Raw genomic sequence first — 18,563 nt, forward strand, 5'->3', positions numbered from 1 at the left:
GAGTTAGGCCTAACACTGAGAGTGACATATATATCCCTATATAAATGATATCTGTTAGCATGTTATTCAAACCCTAGATGATTCTCCTTTAAATTTCCTTTATCTGTCTGTCGATCTATAAGATTAGAAGAGAGGGAGAAAGAGAAAGAGAAAGAGAAAGAGAGAGATGGGGGCAGGAGCAGGAGCAGCAAAGCTTTTTCCGAAGTGGAAGGGGGGGGGGGCACCAACAAAAAAGGGCACCAACAAAAAAGGGCACCTTCTGGAACAAAAGGCATCTACAAAGGGAGACCTCGGAGGGAATATACCATTTTTAGACATTGGTATATGCCCCTACATTGTTTTGGTTGTGATTACATTATGGATAATATCAATATGTGTTCCTCTCTTTACATGGTCCCAGATACTGCTTAATTAGCCTCGTACTTTGCAGTTGGGTGTGATGGTCTGAATATTAATGTGCGAGTGATAGTGACCGAGCAACAAGATAAGATTTGTGAGGTTGCAGTGTGTAAAATGACATCTTATATAGGGGATAAAAACAAATCCTGATGAGTTTTATAATTAACATAATCACATGTTTATCAATTATAAATAAACTTTGGGGGGGGGGGGGGAATTAAAGAAAAAAAGAGGGCTCGTGAGTCGCTTTTAATTTAGGGTACAAAAAAAATATGGGGGCACTTTTGGAAAACTTGAAAAAGTGGGGGAGGGGACACTGCACTCCCTGTAATAGTAACAGTAATATAATACCAACATCAACAATAATAATTATAATATAAATATAAATAATAACAAGATGGTAATAACAACACTAATAAGATGATACTCATGATAATAATGTTAAATTAGATCTTATATTAATTATGATAATGATATTAATGAATATTGACAATAACAATAATAACAAACCTCCAGTCAAAACTCTTCTTCGGAGTATTTAGGAGGAAAATAATCCAAGAAGAATAGTGAGACGATTAGAGGCACTGCATGGGATTGTATTTGTGTGTGCATCTTTCATCAACAATTGAAAATCACGGACTGATCATCTAGACTATTAACAACAACCAATCAGCTTCCATTATGAACGTCACATGACATTTTCAGCTGGTGGTGAATTTAAATCGCCGTAAAAACAAGTTTGACGCACTGCTCTGACCTCTGTTATTGAAAAGTTCCCAGGTAAGTAAATGCATTTTAATCCATAAATATAATGAATTATTGCGATTGTTGATTGGTTGATAATTGTGGTTGTATGTACAGTTCCGCTAAATTTAGCGTAAACGACACGCTGCCAGACATGCCAGACATGCCCGAGGAAAGTCACGCCGGATCTTCGGGCATGCCAGGTATGGAACGGTAGGCCTAGCACGGCCCAGGCGCGGCGTACGGCGTCCTACGAGACGGCCGTTGGCTGTGAGATGCTTAGGCAAATGTAACTCCGGGAAGCTCCAACACCGGCGCGCTGCGCGCCGGTGTTGGAGCTTCCCGGAGTTAAGGCAAATGAAGCGCTAGGCGATTCGTATAATATTCGGCAACGGGCACAGTCTAGATTCTAAACAGAAAATGTCTGTGTCTTTCGTTTGTGAGCCTCTTATTTGGGTAGGGTCGGCTCCCCTCTTTAGAGACAGAAGCCGACCTTCGCAAACATTGCCCCAAATGCCCCAAATTAATATGAATTAATATGAGTGAATTTCATTTTTAGCGGATTCATATCCGATGCATTTATTTATTCTCGAAAATTAGACCTAGATCTAACTTAGATGTCTAGACTCTAGTCTAGATCTAGGCTATTAAATGACGATATAGATCGGTTCCATGCACTAACCAGATTGACTGTATGATGCGTACTTTGAAATTGAGGGTCTTTTTCCTGGATTTTCTTCATCGAAATTGAGCTCCATCTAGTCCATGACCATGTTGAAATTCTTGCAGCCGTATTTTAAACTGTTGTTACTTGTTAGTGTTACTGTTATTGTTAGTGTTACTAATAGTACTAGAGTCTAGTGTTGTTAGTATATGGTGGTGTGACCCAAGTTCTCGCGTGAGCGGCGTGACCAAAGTTTGCTTTCTAAAAAAATTGGTAACAGGTAAGATTTCAAAAATCTGTAATCACCAATGGAAAGAGGATCATAAAATTACCCAGAAACGAAATTGTGAAAATATTGACAAAAGATCAGCAAATTTAATTTTGCATTTATTTGCGTCCGTTACGAAAAATTATCAACTTACCGATAAGGCCTTAAGCCAGGGTCTGGAAATTTTCATTTTGAGAGCAATCTTCAACATTGTAAGTAAAAAGTGGTACCGGTACCAACTGATTGTATGATATCTTGCCTTGCAAATTATGATATTACACTGTACCTTATTTTCGATGGATCACATTTTTTGATAAATCAACTGTAAACCCCTGTGCATGAAGCTTGAAGTTAGGTCTTGTTGTTTTTAGAATTTTTTAGATGCAGGGCGCACACACAATTGGACATCAAATTTTTAGATCGCAATATCTCCAAAATCCTTCCACGATGAATTTTCTAGTTAAAACAATCTGTAGTAAATCTGCTGTCAATTTGGTAATAATTGAAATAAATAAATTTGTGTAGAATATGAGAAATCATAGATCAAAAATCACATTTTGTAATACATTGTATGCTCTAAAATGTCTGTGAAATTTGGTCACCCCTTCATACTGTTAGGCCTAACTCCAGCGGCGTCAACGTCGGATCTTCCTGGAGTTTAAACACCTTTACGGCGTCTTTTGGAGGAAACCTACCAAGTACCAAGTTATGTTAGGCCTATAGACTCTATGCGCATGAAGGAAGATCATGATGACGTCATCCATATTTTTTCTAATGCTTAGTCCAATAATATTATTCCACATGCTATATTCTATAGATCAAGCCTACTTGCCTGAGATTGTGAGTGTGACATCAGAATTCATATCACCCTTTTGTAGTTTTAAAATTTATTGTAATATTGATGAAAAAAATTTTCCTCATATTTACAAGAAAAGATAACAGGACATTCTTTTCATAACATAGGATGCAATAATTGAATTGAATTCAATTGCATGTTATTAATAATTATGCAGTAATGTTTATTAACATGCCATGTTATTGCCTGAAATCTCCAGGCATATTTCTTCAGGAGTCGAGAGGAGATGGCTCAGATGATGAATGGCAATACACGGGACAACACCACTGGCAACTTGACCAGTCTGGCAAGATTTCACAGCATGACAGGCAAGTTTTTTTCTGTATTTGCAGGGTTTGACAACATTGGGCTGCCGCTGTAAGTAAATGGCTCTCAATATTTTTGAATGAACTACCGATATAGTATAAAACTTGAATCACTAATAAAGTAATATTCTTTTTACGTTCTTAAATTTTAATGTAATACTAATAGAATGACTTTTATTTTTACCAATAGTGTTGAATAAAATCTCATCACATGTCATTGCATTTTTATTTTTTTTTGTTTCCTAGTATAAAACTCATATCAATGGTAAAATAATATTTTTTTTTTGTCTTAAAGTTTAAAGTGAAATTTTACCACCAGTGTTGATTACAATCAAACCACATGTTATTTTCATTTTCATAAATGTGACATAAATATAAAATAGTATTATTATCAATATTACTTTCATTTTAGAGAATTAGGAGCGTATTGATCAATGAATTTTTTATATGATTCCCGCAGACCACACAGAGTGCATGTCTGAGCTTGCACGACATGGCAACAAACCCTGTGAATGGCTCGCCTACCTCTCCCTGGTGGAGTCTCATACGGTACACGCAGAGGAGACCAGTCGCTACCGATTCCTGAGCCTGGCCTTCAACCGTGCCACCAAACAGATCCCCATTGACAAGTACTGTGAAGACCCGGCGTACGCCAGGATCATCATCAAGCTTGCTCACCTCAAAGCGTAGGTTTCACTTTCAGTGTTTTATTAATTTTTTTTTTCTTCATTTATTTATCAGGTATTTACATTAACAATTTAAAGGCCCACTGTACTACTTGTAGCTACTTGCTCCCTCTACGGTATATAGAAAACAATGCCTAATCGGTGACCATTGGTCCCCTATGACCCTCTTTTTCTTATGTTAATTGAGAGCTGAGTTGATGAGATAGCCAACTGTCAGTGACCTTCCTGGGTGGTCTAATCCCCCTGGCCAAACTAGTGCAGACAAGCTTTAACAATTTAAGCAAGAAATGAAACTCAAACTTTTTTTCTTTCTCTGTGTTTTTTAGAACCCATGATGTGGATGACGGACGCATGATGTTCAAGTTTGCCAGGGCCAACGTCCGGAAGCAGGCCATTGTGCATTTGGAGGCAGCAAAATTTGAAGAAATTCATGGTAAATGAGATAATTAATAATCATCCTTACATTTTGCTCTTAACCCTACATTAAACATGTAGTGAAATAAACATTTCTGTCTTATATAATCATAGAGATTCAGGACATTCATATGCTAAGTATTGCATTCTTTTATGTGATTGTGAACATGTTGCTGGAAACATTAGTGCTTCATGGAATGTCATGGAATTTAGTTTTCAAATTTCTATGGGAACCCTGTACAATGGACTGATATATATTTCATATATTTTAATCCCCACAGGTGACATGAAGAAGTGTTTGGGCATCTTGGAGAAAGGTTTCAAAGTGACCTCTGATCCCCGACTCTCGGAGGCCCTCCATCGGGTCAAGAACGGACTTCCCATTCTCCTAGACTCACAAGAACCAATGGAGTCACAAGATGGTCAGTTATGTCTTCATTCATTGTCAGCTCATGTATGAATATAATGATTGATAATGATAAAAAATGATTATTGTTTATACAAAGTCTCTGAGCTGTGCATTGCAATACACATATTTTGCCTCGGCTCAATGACAGCAGTCAATATTTCTGATCCAATGTTTCTTGTGGGAAATCCCCCGATTTTTAATTGACAATGTATAACGACCACAATATATCCCATCCCATATCTTGTCTAGTTTCGGAACCTGCTTCAAGATCAAATTCTCATTGAAACCAGTACAAAATCGATCTGTGCAGAAAGGCTGCCTGCTTATGGAGAAAATCAATTTAGAGGGAGAAAATCAAATTATCCAATTTATTTTAGATCATAAGAGGATAATTATGTCTTGTTTTTCTTTATCAGGACCACAAACTATGAGTGCAGCACCAGCCCCTGTACAGCCTTCTCACAAGTAAGTGTCATGGGAAACATCAACCATCTCAATTTCAAATAGACCATTATTATAATGTAATCAAATTTAGAATACAAATCTTTTTTAAGTGCCTCTTTACAACTTTGTTATATACATGTTATAAATAATTGTATTTCAATAGTCAGAATGCGAATTGCACACATTAATTGTTGCTAGCTAACAGCACACAATGTATGAAATTCGCATTCTGACTGCTGGTATCGACTATTTTTAAATGTACAAAAAGGTGTGAAACGTGTAGTAAATTGGTCCAATAAGCATTTTGACCAATTTCAAATTTTGGCGTTCGCACTGACATGGGTGTGACCAAAATTTTACCCATGACGTCAAGTTTATGCATATCAAATATCATTCATAAATGACAATGTATAATGGAAATATGGTTAATAATAAAAATTAACAAAATGGCGCCTAAATGATGTCATGCATCAGTAATACAAAAGATCTCTTTGTTAGGATCAATAATAATGCATATGGCACATGTCATTCATGAGATGTGAAGCAAACAAAATCCATACAGAAAGAATAGGAAAAAAAGATTAAAAAAAAACTAAATCAATGGTGATCTGCCGCAAATTTTAATTGCATTTTATCTCACTAACATAAAATGATCAAATGAATCTCAGAATACTGCCCCTGTTCTTTAGCCCCAACATATGCATAAAGAATAAAGACCATTCTTGGGTGGGAATTGCCACCCACATATTAAAATGATTGAATGATTCAATTTTTAACCTTGTTTCCTTCATTTCCTTGTTCTGCAGTGCATCAGAAGAGAAGATATCCCCCCATGTGCCTAGTTCCATGGAGTATGTTGACACCACTATTAGTTTCAGGAGACCTGAGGTTGGGTCAAGGTGAGAGAATTCTTCTGCTTAACATACATGTACATGTCATCCCCCAAAATGATTGTAGGAATGCCTTTCGATATATACAATATTCTTTACAGAAATGTACAATAGAGATATATAAATACTCAAGAGATACAAAGCACATTAATGTAAAACAACAGAGTTGTACTTTATTTTCAAACGTTAAATTACTACACACTGATTTCTGTAAATAATGACACAGTCTAGAGAAGGGTTCTTAACTTACAGTTATCATTGCCTAAACTAATGCTTTTTATTTTACATGATGGATATATTATAAATACTTTGACCCACTCTAGCACTGCCTATTCTGTTTAATCTTTTTTATTTACTGCCCTGTTTTCTATGTTTCTTCTCCAGAATATCTTCCCACCCAAAGTGTGATAGTGATCATGAAAGTGACACAATGCCCATTAATGCCGGATCAAGGTTTTCAGGATTACAGACTCCCGACGTCGCCAACAAGTTTGGCGTCTTTGGAAGTAGCAGACGCAAAAGAAGGTAAAAGAGATGCAAGACAATTTAAAAATAGCTTGACTTAATTGAGTTTTGTTTTTCATTTTTACATGCATATCAGGTCATGCAAATTCTTCTCCATTTTTCAAATGTATTTGAACTTCATTGATGTTTAGAACTTCATAAAAACACATATTTCTACCTTTTGAGAAAGGCTTCATAAATGCTTATAAAATACTCACAATTAACAGAATTCTTTCGTATTCAAATTTCATATTTGTGATATTACTAATTCACTATGTACATGTAACTGTTTCTTTGGATATTTGATGATAAATGCTTTTTGTAATGTTACAGTGGTAACATTGGTATGCCGATGAGAGTCAGTAGGACCAGTCTGCCTCAGCTCAAGAAGGAATCCAAGGATGATGACGACGACGATGATGACGACGATGATGATGACGATGACATCAGACCACTGAAGTGCAGCCCCCAGGAGACAAAGCCTGGACCTCTAGCACCGATCACGGAGAAGACCAACGAAAGCGATTCGGGCGTCCAGACGACACCTAGGGATCTCACCCAGACGGACAGGAATCCTTTTACCTTCAAAGAGAGGACCATTGAGATGGGGGCAGAATCGACTGTGCCGGGCCAATTGGCCAACTCGATGCAGAGGTACTTGTATGTTTGTGGTCTGTTGAGCAAAAAAGGTGTTAAATTGTACCCTTAAACATAGATGCCCAAATTCACAAAGGAGGTTTGAATATACCCATGGTTTAAACCCTCATTTACATAACCCATGGTTTGAAATTAGCACAAATTAAGCGTGCCTTGAATGCGTCAAATATTAGACCTTTGACTGTGTCACGCTTATTTTGGGCTAATTTTAAATCATGGGTTATGTAAATGAAGATTTTAACCATGGGTTAAATTAAAACTTTGAGCAGATTATGTGATGTTGAAATTTAATAATATTTACTCAGCAATGGTGTATACAGGCATTGTATAATAAGCCATGTTTTTCCTTATTTTTATAGTCGAAGGGTCCATGCTCTTGCCATTCTTTATATATTTCATAAACCTTTTATTATTATTCCATTATTATTGTATTCAACTCTTTCCTTTTTTTACATACCATTTTCACATGCAGACATGACCCTCTAATGTCAGTTCAACAAATGGCTCATCCTCAGATGCCAGTACAACCACAATGGCAACAACAGCAACCACAACATTCAGTGCCACAAATGAGCATGCCACATGTAGATGTACAACGAATGCAACCTCTTCAGCAACAGCTTTTCCAGCAGCCTACCCCTGCTGGCATGCAACCCAACTATCAATTACCTGCACCACAGATGGTGAGTCATGTCTATAGTCAATTTTTGTTTGTTTAAGGCAAGAAGAATACAATTTGGAGGATGCACAGAGAATTCTACAGATCTTTTCAAAGGGTTTCTCATTAGTGTCTAGTTCTTTAGAAATCATAATGTCCATTGATATATTGCAGCCACTATACAAATGTACTCTACTGCGCTTCATAAAAAGGATGATATGATCAATCTGGTTGTAGCTGAAGTGTCATGATAAGGTGCTAAAGCGTTCAAAGAATTTCCTTGTACCAGCTCCCTATACCATTCACCTGGGTGGAGAGTGGCAATTGTAGATTGATGTCTTGCCGCCAAAAGATACTAGTGAATATCAAGTCAGATCTTGTACTTGTACACAGTATGTAATCGTTCCAACTCACGTGTTTCAAGTTGCTTTCCAGTAGACTTACCCCTTATGTCTTTACATCCCATTCCATGCTTGTGTATATAATTTATCTTGTTCTTCATTTATCCATTGTTTCTTGACTACATTAGTTTCATGAAGATTCAAATCACTATAGAAAACTTAGTGTTCATAATCACATTCAATATGGGATGTTCCTTGTTGTTTAGCACCAAAAAAAGGGAAGGAGAGGGAAAGGGAAAGAATGGTTTGAAGAAATTTTTAGATTTATTTATATACACATGTGTAAATGTCAGTCCTTTGCTCATTACATTCATATTAGTTTTCAGACTCGTGCCTGATTTTAAGCCTGCCACCTCCTTTTCAGATGTTTTCATGCTCCATATTGCACAAAAAATAAAGGACATTGGCATGTTTTTGTCACTTTTTGTCTCTTTTCTAGCTCAAAGAATAAAATCAACTGGTAAAGTATCCTTACATGACAAATCTTTAATTTTTAAAAAAATATAAAGTTCTTGTCCATTTCTTTACAGGTGGCCCCCGTCCCTCAACCCAAGTCTAAGAACTTGATACAGGTGAATGGCAAGGGATACTCCATCATTAGACTCATCGGTAAAGGTGGCTCATCCAAGGTGAGAACAAGGATTTAAAGCCCAACTGTACTACTTACTTGTAGCTACTTGCTCCCTCTATATAGAAAACAATGCCTAATCTTCTTGTGTCATTTGAGAGCTGAGTTGATGAGATAGCCACCTGTCAGTGACCTCGCTGTGTGGCGTTTAAAGATGGCCTTTAAAGGGAGAGAGTTGTTGGTTTCCATCTGCAGAAGGTCATTACTTCGCTGACACCAGACTTGTTGGAAATATCATTAATGGGTGTACAAGTCTGCACAAAGCAAACCCATAGGCCAACCAAGAGAGCCTCAGAAAGCCTTCATCTTCCGGTGATGCAAATGTTAGATGATGAGTTTACCATATGGGGAAAAGGCAAAGCAATGCTTAAAGCCAGTTGGTCATAAAAAAATGAAGGCTGATCCTGTTGATTGACAACACCTGTTATTGGGTAAACACCCGAAAAGTTTCAATTTCCCCATGAGAGCCCACTTCTATGTGTCTTTACATGATGAAAATAATGACATTGATCGTTATAAAGATGATGATGATGAGGATGATGAAAGAGATGATAATGGGCAAGATAAAGACAGTGATAAAGATGAGATGATGATGATAACTTTTAAAATGGTAAGATACACAATAATCAATTTTACACAAAGATGATGAGCTAGAGACATATACTGGGACCCGTTTCACAAAGCCTTTTTTAAATGACAAATAACAAAAATCAGTGACGAATCTGTTGATATCCAATCAGGATTAAGGATTTCAGTAGCTTATAACAAAAATTGTCATTTGTCATTGATGACAAGTTTTGTGAAACATTTCCCAGGTATAGCAAGAGAGTGAAAGTAATCCAATGGTGTGTAGATGTCTAGATGATATAGACTATAGCAGAGAAAACAAGATAGGAAGGATAGGGAATAACGACAAGAGTTACACATGTATTCCATAAGAGATATGACATGACTGATATCATCAACCTCTTTTCCATACCCTTCTTCCTATCTTGTGCAGGTTTTCCAGGTTCTCAGTGAAGACAGTAAGAAGCTGTGGGCTTTGAAGTACGTGAAGCTGGACTTTGCTGATGAGATGGCCATGCAGAGTTACATGAATGAAATCACTCTACTAGCGAGACTCAAAACATTCAAAAGGATCATCCACCTCCATGACTAGTAAGTAGACGAAGAATCTTACTACATGTATTTTTATTCATTATTTTGATTAGTGCTGTAGTCAAACGTTTAATCGTCTGGTATCCGACCATCCATGGCACCATCCGTTTTCAATTGGACGGTTTCGTTAACCTGTTTTTTTTATATTTAAAAAAAAAAAAAATTAAAAAAAAAATTTCTTTTTATAGGAAAATCAAAGGAAATCACATTTTCAACAAATAATGTACATAATTAGAGACAAAATAATTGAACAAAAACAAGTTTGGGCAACATTATAGTCATCATAAGTCAGCCCTGACTGTTGAATGTTGAATTGCAGAGCAACAATCTACACGATAACAATCAATTGCAAGAATGTAGATTGAGAAGTTGATGCGTAAAAAACTAAGTTCCCAGCCTTGAAATACATACACAATATTTCACTGATGCCATTTAAATCCCAAATCCTGACCTCTGTAATATCACGATCGTGAGCTATAAACATGAATACACTTGCGTACTAGATTCATTAGCTTCATAAACAAAGTGAAACCCAGTCATTGTTCCAAAGCATGCCCGACAGTAAAGTCTTTGTTTTTGTTCAGTGATTTGTTTCTAATTATGTACATTATTTGGTTATAGTGTGATTTCTTTTGATTTTCCAATTAAAACACAAATAATAAAAAAATAATAATCATTAAAAATTTATTTAAAAAAATAAAATAATAATAATAATTTAAATTTAAAAAAAAAAAAAAAATTGTTTAACCGAAAACCGTCCGGTTTTGACTGGCGATTAAATGGAATTGGGTATATCCATGATGTTACAACACTAATTTTGATATGGTCTAGATTGGATAGATTTAGATGGCCTTGCAGATTTTCTGACTTATCATTTCGGTGTACACATTTGCTTTGTCGTTCGTAATCTAGGCTTTATTTTGTTGAAAGAATCGGGTTGCAAATGGGTTTTTTGGTTTATTTTAGGGTTAGGTATTGTTAAAGATAAACTTGAGTTCTGGATAAAAAAGAAAATGAATTCTCACAGAATCAAACGTAACTTACACTGAATGTTCAAGATTACAAATAAATGTCATTTGTCAAACAATTTTGGTAGAAAATGTATACTGGCTGAGTAATGCGCATAGAAAGATAAGGAGGTCAAGGTAAGCAGGCCCGAGACCATTTGTGTAGTCCAATAAACATCTTTCTGTTTACAGGGCTTGTTACTTTACCATGACTGGGTCAAATTTGTTATGATTTCGATGACTCCAGAACCTTGCAGTACACACGAATACTTACATGCTACATGATCAACTTTTCTGATCTATTCCACACCTTTTCTTTCACAATGCAATCGCATGACCAGAACTCAACTTTATCTTTATTCAATGTAAGGAATTCAGTTAGTGTAGGAAGCAAGTGTCCTACAACCCAGACAAAATCATGTTTCAGACCAAGATTTTTTTTAACTTCCAAATATTTTCAGTGAGATAACCGAGGACTACATCTACCTTGTAATGGAATGCGGTTCCATAGATCTGGCAACATTCCAAGTGTCGTACAACTCGGAGACAAAATCATGTTTACCAAGTTTTTTTTTCTTCTTCCAAATATTTTCAGTGAGCTCACAGAGGACTACATCTACCTTGTAATGGAATGCGGTTCCATTGACCTGGCTACATTCCTCAAGAAGAATAAAGACAACCTCTCCCCTCATCACATGTGGTGCTACTGGCAGGAGATGCTGGAAGCTGTCGATGTCATTCATAAAGAAGGTGGGTTGTTGTGTCACCAGGCTTGATGGCAGGAAATAGTTTTTTCTTGGTGCTTGTTTATAGAAGGTTGAGTTCTGGTAAAGATTACAAAATGATTTGTAAGCTCTCTCTCTCTTTATGTCGGTATGGAAGAATATGATAGTTCAAATATATACAGAAAGAAATGTCAAGAAAAAGCTCATTGTTTGGACCAAACATTTGTGTGATGTTCAACAAACTTAATCAATTTAGTTTTATTCTGATCAATCCAAAGCCTCACAGTATGAGTCAGTTCTTTATATAATATGGACTGGCCTTGAGGGAGATACAACATATATTTCCCAAACTAGACTCGTATTGCCCCGAGTCAAAGACAAGGGCAATATGGGTCTTGTGAGGGCAATATATGTGGTATCTCCCGAAAGTTAAGCCAGTCAATATTGTTATTGTTATCAAAATCAGACATCTAGAGCAAATACATAAATCAACCATGACAGTCTCAAAGAACTGAAGAAACTTTGTCAAACCAGCACTGTGCATCCAGTGCTTGACCAAATTATTGATACACTGCAAACAGTGTACCTAATTTGGTGTGATTATTGCATCACAATAGAGTGCGCGCAAAGTTTGCAGGTTCTCGTATGCATAATAGATGCCCATTGAAAATGACACAATATGGCGCAGTGAATATGAGACTTTATGTTCTGCTTTTTTAACTCGTAAAGTCCATAGGCTTTTCATGAGAGAGTAATATAGTCTCATATTTACTGATTATCTCTTTTAGGATTACAAAAAGTGTAATATGATTTTGTAAAACCACTGCTCAGATGTCTGATACGGGTAATAATATGTAATAATTATAATTCACTTCCCCCATTGCTTCTAGGCATCGTACACAGTGATCTGAAACCGGCCAACTTCATCTTTGTGGAGGCCAGTCTGAAGCTGATTGACTTTGGGATCGCCAACGCCATCCAGAATGACCACACCAGCGTGGTCAAGGAGTCTCAGGTCGGGACACTCAATTACATGTCTCCCGAGGCCATTCAAGACACCTCTCCGGTCAATGAGGTCAACGAGTACGGACACAAGAAACCTAGACTCAAGGTAGCAATATTTGTCTTAAAGCCCCACCGCACTAGTTTCACCAGGAGGGATTAAACCTCCTTGCATGGTCACTGACAGGTGGTTATCTTATCAAATCAGCTCTCAATTAACATAAGAAAAAGAGGATCATGGGGTACCAATGGTCACAGATTAGGCATTGTTTGCTATATAGAGGTACAAGTAGTGCAGTGGGGCTTTAACCCTATCTTAACTGGGCTATTTCAGACCAGGTTTTACTGGGGGGGGGGGTCAATTTGACCCCCCCCCCCCCCCTAAGATCTCGGCCGTTTCACACCGCCGATCGCCGCAAAAATTTGCATGCATGTCAAGTGAAGTGTAAAGAATACTATGGTAATTTCAAATTTTTGAAAAATTCACTCATTTGCATATTTATGCTAATTTATGCAAATAAGGTCATAAAATTCACATTTCTGCCCATAAATCATAGATTATTCATATTTAAGTATTCTTTTTCACTACATATATTTATTAGACCATTTGGAATAATAATACAACACAAAAAATTGGAAGAGCCAGGTTATTCCTTATGTTATCTCTTGTTTTGATAATTTCTTATGTATTTCATTGTTTTTTTAACTTATGTATTTTATTGTTTTTGTTGTTTTATTTCATTTATAACTACAATTCAACTATTTTGACCCCAAAACAAACATCTAAACTTTAAACAAGACTCAATAACCATGTTTTATCTATTTTTAGGAAAAATGACTTTTACATATGTTTTGTACACAAATCATGAAATGAGCGATTTTCGGGCTGACATGCAAAGTCAAAAGGTCACGTGACCTTGTAACCGTAGGTCCGATTTTCGAAAAAATTGTTTTAAAAGATGCGTAAGACTCGAAAGTAAAAAGTCGTGAAAGGAAAATTTTATATCTGCCGCGGTTTCGGAGTAGTCGCGAAATTTCTACAGGGGGGGTTCAAATTGACCCCCCCCCCCCCAGTTAACATAGGGTTAACGTTTTCTTCTTCTACTCTTCTTTTTATCAGCACATAACAGTTTAGAATTTTCTAATGGTCTCACTGTCTCTGCAATTTTAAGTCTCCATTATTCATTTATTAAGAAACAGTAAATTCCTTAATGCAAATTTATGTTCAAATGACAAAAAACAGCTATTTTCAACAATGTTGAGTCTGTGGTATTCCTTCCATTAATGCTGGAGATTTGTGCAAGTGCTCAGCCACTGGGTTACACTTTGGTAGACATCTCAAGGAGAGGCCATCAGTTCCCCCCCCCCCCCCCCAAAGTTTCGAACCTGAGACAAAGCTTTTATTTACATGCTTACACTCTTTCATCTTCCTACCCACCGTTACAGATCAACTGCAAGAGTGATGTGTGGTCTTTGGGCTGCATCCTCTACTCCATGGTGTACGGCCGCACACCGTTCCAGCACATTGTGCACCGGCTGCTCAAGATGCAAGCCATCTGCAACCCTGACCATTTCATCGACTTCCAACCGATTGAAAATGAACTCCTCCTCGATGTGATGAAAGTATGTATTACTGCTATTATTTAGCTAATTACAAGATATTTCACTGTAAACAAATTATGTGTTGTATGGATATTGCCCCCCTCAAAAGAAAAAGTTATACATGCTCATACTTCTTCATATGTAAAGATTGTTTCTTCTGAACTTCAGAATAATTGCAGTGGATCCTTGTATTGAAGATCACTGATATAACAAACTCTAGCATTATAGAGTAAATATTGTTGGCCCCACTTCGTGATATGCACATATTTAGGGAATACTAGCTAGATTTCTGTTTTTCTGTACTTCTTACCTGCTGTTTTACTCTTCCTAAATCATTGCTTTGTATTCGTGAACATGCAGATTTCCAAACTAGGAAGAAGAAAAAAATCCCAGCAATAATGACCTGAACTCAAGCAATAATGAACTGAACTCAAGCTTACCCCTTCATTTCAATGATTTTTATATATTTTCAGAAATGCCTAACAAGAGATGTGAAGAGGAGGCCGTCAATAGAGGAGCTACTCAACCATCCTTATGTGAAGAAACCGTTCCCTGCAGGTACAAGGTTTCTTCTACATACTTCAGCAAGTTTGGCAGCTGTGCCCCACCCCACCTGATTAAAAGAAACCTCACCCCATGAAATAATTTTAGTTATTATGAGAGATTTATTCTATACTTGTCCATCAATCTAGAAGGTTACCACTAAAGTGTATGAGAATGAAAAAAAAAGAAAAAGTATTTACATCAAAAAACAAATAATACTTAAAAGAAACATATTTCCACCAGGTCTTGATAATCGATTTGAAGGACATTATTCTACATTGCCGTTCTCCACCAAGGTGTAGTGAAAGGGTCAATTCCTAGGAAAAATTTCCTTGAACGCTTGAGTGCATTATCATCATTGTAACTGGGATAATAATACAATAACAGGCCCTTTTGATAGTAAGAGCAATATTAATACTGATGAGGCTACCCTGGGTAAATATGGATGCGTAGTTATCAATAAGTTTTGTTTTATTTATGAATTTCACTGTTGCCACTATTGTTATTGTTCTTCTTTCTCATCCTCCTCTTCTTCTTCTACTCCTATCATTCTTCTTCCTCTCCCTTTTCTTCTTCTTCTCCTTATTCTCTTTTTGTGTGTCTTCTTCTTCTTCTCCTCCTCCTCCTCCTCCTCCTCCTCCTCCTCCTCCTCCTCATTTTTCATGATGATGTTGTTATATGTAGTTGTTACTAAATTAATGTTAACATTTTTCTTTCAATATACTTAGCGGAGAAGTCCACAGCAAGCCTCACCACAGAGCACATAAGTGCCCTAGTCTCCCAGCTCAGTCAGAGTCAGATTAACTCACCAAGGAGTATAGCCAGACTTGCACAGGTAACCACATTGCAAACTGCCAACTCTTTTGTCCTAACTTTCAAGCACCCTTTCTCAATATGTTTTGTACAGAAAATTCACAAAATTTCTATTTTCTTGGCTTATGAAGAGTTTGTCTTTGTACAATAATTATTTGTGGGGTACTTGTACAATCTTTTGGTACAGAGCAAATAGGACTAGATCTTGAAAGATACACATGTACATCATAAGGTTGCCAACTTGTAGTTTCACTGACCATAACTTATCTTGTGTTTTATTGGATTTCCTCAAAATTTCTCTGATCTTATGTCTCATTTTCTGCTTTTATTGATACCATCTTAATAGCATAGGGTGGACTTTCCCTTTAACTGAAAGTCTGTTACATTGATTGAACAGGTTGCTAAAACCAAGATGAAGCTTGAGGTCTTTTGCTGTGAACTGCACTTGGGTAATTGAGGAGGACTCATTACTAAAGCATAAAATGCAGGAAATTGGTTTCAATCCTCAATGGATTTTTAAGAATGTCACTCATTCCCACCTAGTCCTATACATGTATGTGTAACTGCCTGTTTTGGTGGCATTGTTCTCATTTTGGGCCCTCAGACTAGTGTTATGAAGCCTATATATATAGTAACTATCTTTTTCTGGAATCTGTGAAAAAAAACATTACCCCCCCCCCCCCAAATTAAAAAAAAATGAATTCATATATTTACTTTGAGAGGTTCCTTTTTTGTTGTTGGAAGGTATAGATGTACTGTGTCCTTGTTGTAGAATAAGAATTCAGATACAGGTATTTATAATCTGGCATAACAGCAAAAGAATTTGACATCATTCTCTTGTACTTGTTGACAGGGTGTGGTGGAACAGATCAGTAGAGGGCAGCAGATAGACATATCCAGTGCAGTGAAGGGCAATGCTCAACAGCAGGTAACCTATCTATTCATCAGTGATAACATTTCTCAATATAACAATCTATTTTAAAGTTGTGGTGTTTGATTTAGCTCCAAGGGTGCTCGGGTAAATTGAAAAAGAGCTCCGGTTAAAAAAACTATAAAAATACTTTACTATCACTGTAAGAACATTTATTATTATTATTATTGTTATTATTTATTCGGCAAAAACAAAGGAAATCTTTGAATACAAAACAGGAGTACTTTTGGAAAAGAGTCACATAGATACCATACAACTCCAAATACTTAAAGAGCTCCTACAAACATAAAAATGTTTATTAGGATTAAACTATATTGTAAGTTCTAATTGTACTGATTTCATTGTGTATTTTGTTCTGTTGTTTATGATCCACAGCAGATTCCACAAGCTCCATCACAATACCAGTACCCCCATCAGCCACACCCTCAACCCCACGCCCACCAGCACCAGCACCAGCAGGGGCAGTTATCGGGTCATGATGGGGGCTACCGGTCCCAGCAGCGCGCCCCTCTGAGGGTCATCAACTCCTCAGACATGGCCTCGCATCACTCGCTTCTCAAGCCTCTCTCTCTAGCACCCAAGTACGACATCAGTTCTAGTCAAGAAAATGGACAGGTTTGTTTTCTTTTAAATCCCCATTGCACTACTTATAGCTGCTTGCGCCCTCTATATAGCAAAGAATGCTTAATCAGTGACCATAGTCCCTCATGATCCTCTTTTTCTTATGTTAATTGAGAGCTTATTTGATAAGACAACCACCTGTCAGTGACTATACAGCGAGGTCTAATCCCTCCCGGCCAAAATAGTGCGGTGGGGCTTTAAGCTCACCACACACTATACGATTTTTGAAGAAATCCCAATTGCAAAGCTGCCAATTGGTCCTATTTTGGAGGAATGATTGCTATTTGTTTTGTTTTCTGAAAACATCTGCACAAAAGCATGTGTAAATTACCATGTATTCCTAACTTTGGCTGAGTAGATTCCTAATTTTCGCTGTGGAAGGTCAGCAGGTATGTCATTGGATTGGATATACAAATTTGAATAATTCTAATCTACTTGATTTAGGTTGTTTTCTGATTATCCTTTCATTTATCTATTTAGAACCTCAATCATTATGTTACATGTTTGCATGCTGAGTAATACATGAATGCGCCTTGACTCAAGCACCTAAATTAAGTTCAACATTATGATACATGTCATTTAATATCATAGACGTATCTTGGATTATCCATATTGCTGAATGATTAATAGATAATGAATGAAGATCACACGGCCTATGTCTATGTTTCTTTTCATTTGCAGATGAACACCTGAATATATGCAGCTCTTTCCATGACAAGATTACAGAATGAGCTTTGATCACTGCCTGCAGGAGCAGAAGATATTTGTGAAGGTTGCAGGAACTCTAGAGCTGCTATACCAAAGGAGACGATTGATTGCTGAAGCGGGACAGAATGACAAAGAGAAGAAATAATGTAGGCCTACTGTATCATGTGCAAAATCAATTGAAAATATACCAGGGGTGTGTTTCACAAAGATCCTAAGTCGAACTTAACTCTAAGATGGACTTAAACAGTATGGAAAGCCATTTGTAGCCTTAAAATAAAATGTATTCAAAGGAAAAAATCAAGTATTTTAGACTTTTCATAAATTCCACATGAAAAACATGAAATCTCCTTGATAATAGATAATATAAATGATTTTACTCAACATTTTATGCCTTTTGAAATAACGGCTTTCCATATTTGTTAAGTCCAACTTAAAGATAAGTTCAACTTAAGATCTTTGTGAAACACACCCCCCCCCCCCCCCCCCCCCCCCCCCCCCGGAGAGTCAGATAATTTGGTTATTGATG

General features: G+C 36.9%; 1 protein-coding gene across 2 annotated transcripts; it reads left to right on the plus strand.

Moving 5' to 3' along the window:
• Positions 1 to 1,083: 1,083 nt before the first annotated feature.
• On the plus strand, positions 1,084 to 18,279 carry LOC591647 (dual specificity protein kinase TTK). Of its 2 annotated transcripts, none has more exons than XM_030995157.1 (20): positions 1,084 to 1,179; positions 3,131 to 3,239; positions 3,697 to 3,922; positions 4,249 to 4,355; positions 4,618 to 4,758; positions 5,162 to 5,210; positions 5,996 to 6,088; positions 6,464 to 6,604; positions 6,917 to 7,237; positions 7,713 to 7,923; positions 8,830 to 8,928; positions 9,928 to 10,085; positions 11,688 to 11,842; positions 12,708 to 12,928; positions 14,266 to 14,442; positions 14,895 to 14,979; positions 15,693 to 15,799; positions 16,631 to 16,705; positions 17,087 to 17,323; positions 18,011 to 18,279. In XM_030995157.1, exons 2-20 carry the CDS (start codon positions 3,158 to 3,160, stop codon positions 18,020 to 18,022), a joined length of 2,697 nt encoding a protein of 898 aa, XP_030851017.1. In that variant the 5' UTR covers positions 1,084 to 1,179; positions 3,131 to 3,157; the 3' UTR covers positions 18,023 to 18,279. The 2 variants fall into 2 exon arrangements, with proteins under 2 accessions (XP_030851017.1, XP_030851016.1); XM_030995156.1 differs by having other exon boundaries at positions 17,084 to 17,323; positions 18,011 to 18,277.
• Positions 18,280 to 18,563: the final 284 nt, after the last annotated feature.

The sequence above is a fragment of the Strongylocentrotus purpuratus genome, unplaced genomic scaffold (genome assembly GCF_000002235.5).
Source record: "Strongylocentrotus purpuratus isolate Spur 01 unplaced genomic scaffold, Spur_5.0 spur5_scaffold_21, whole genome shotgun sequence".
Taxonomy (NCBI): Eukaryota; Metazoa; Echinodermata; class Echinoidea; order Camarodonta; family Strongylocentrotidae; genus Strongylocentrotus; species Strongylocentrotus purpuratus.

Bases quoted from the DNA above. Each gene is read 5' to 3' on its own strand.
- LOC591647 (XM_030995156.1), top strand. From the start codon at position 3,158: ATGGCTCAGATGATGAATGGCAATACACGGGACAACACCACTGGCAAC. The intron at 14,443-14,894 runs GTATGTATTACT...ATATATTTTCAG, and splicing joins TCCTCCTCGATGTGATGAAA to AAATGCCTAACAAGAGATGT. The intron at 14,980-15,692 runs GTACAAGGTTTC...CAATATACTTAG, and splicing joins GAAGAAACCGTTCCCTGCAG to CGGAGAAGTCCACAGCAAGC.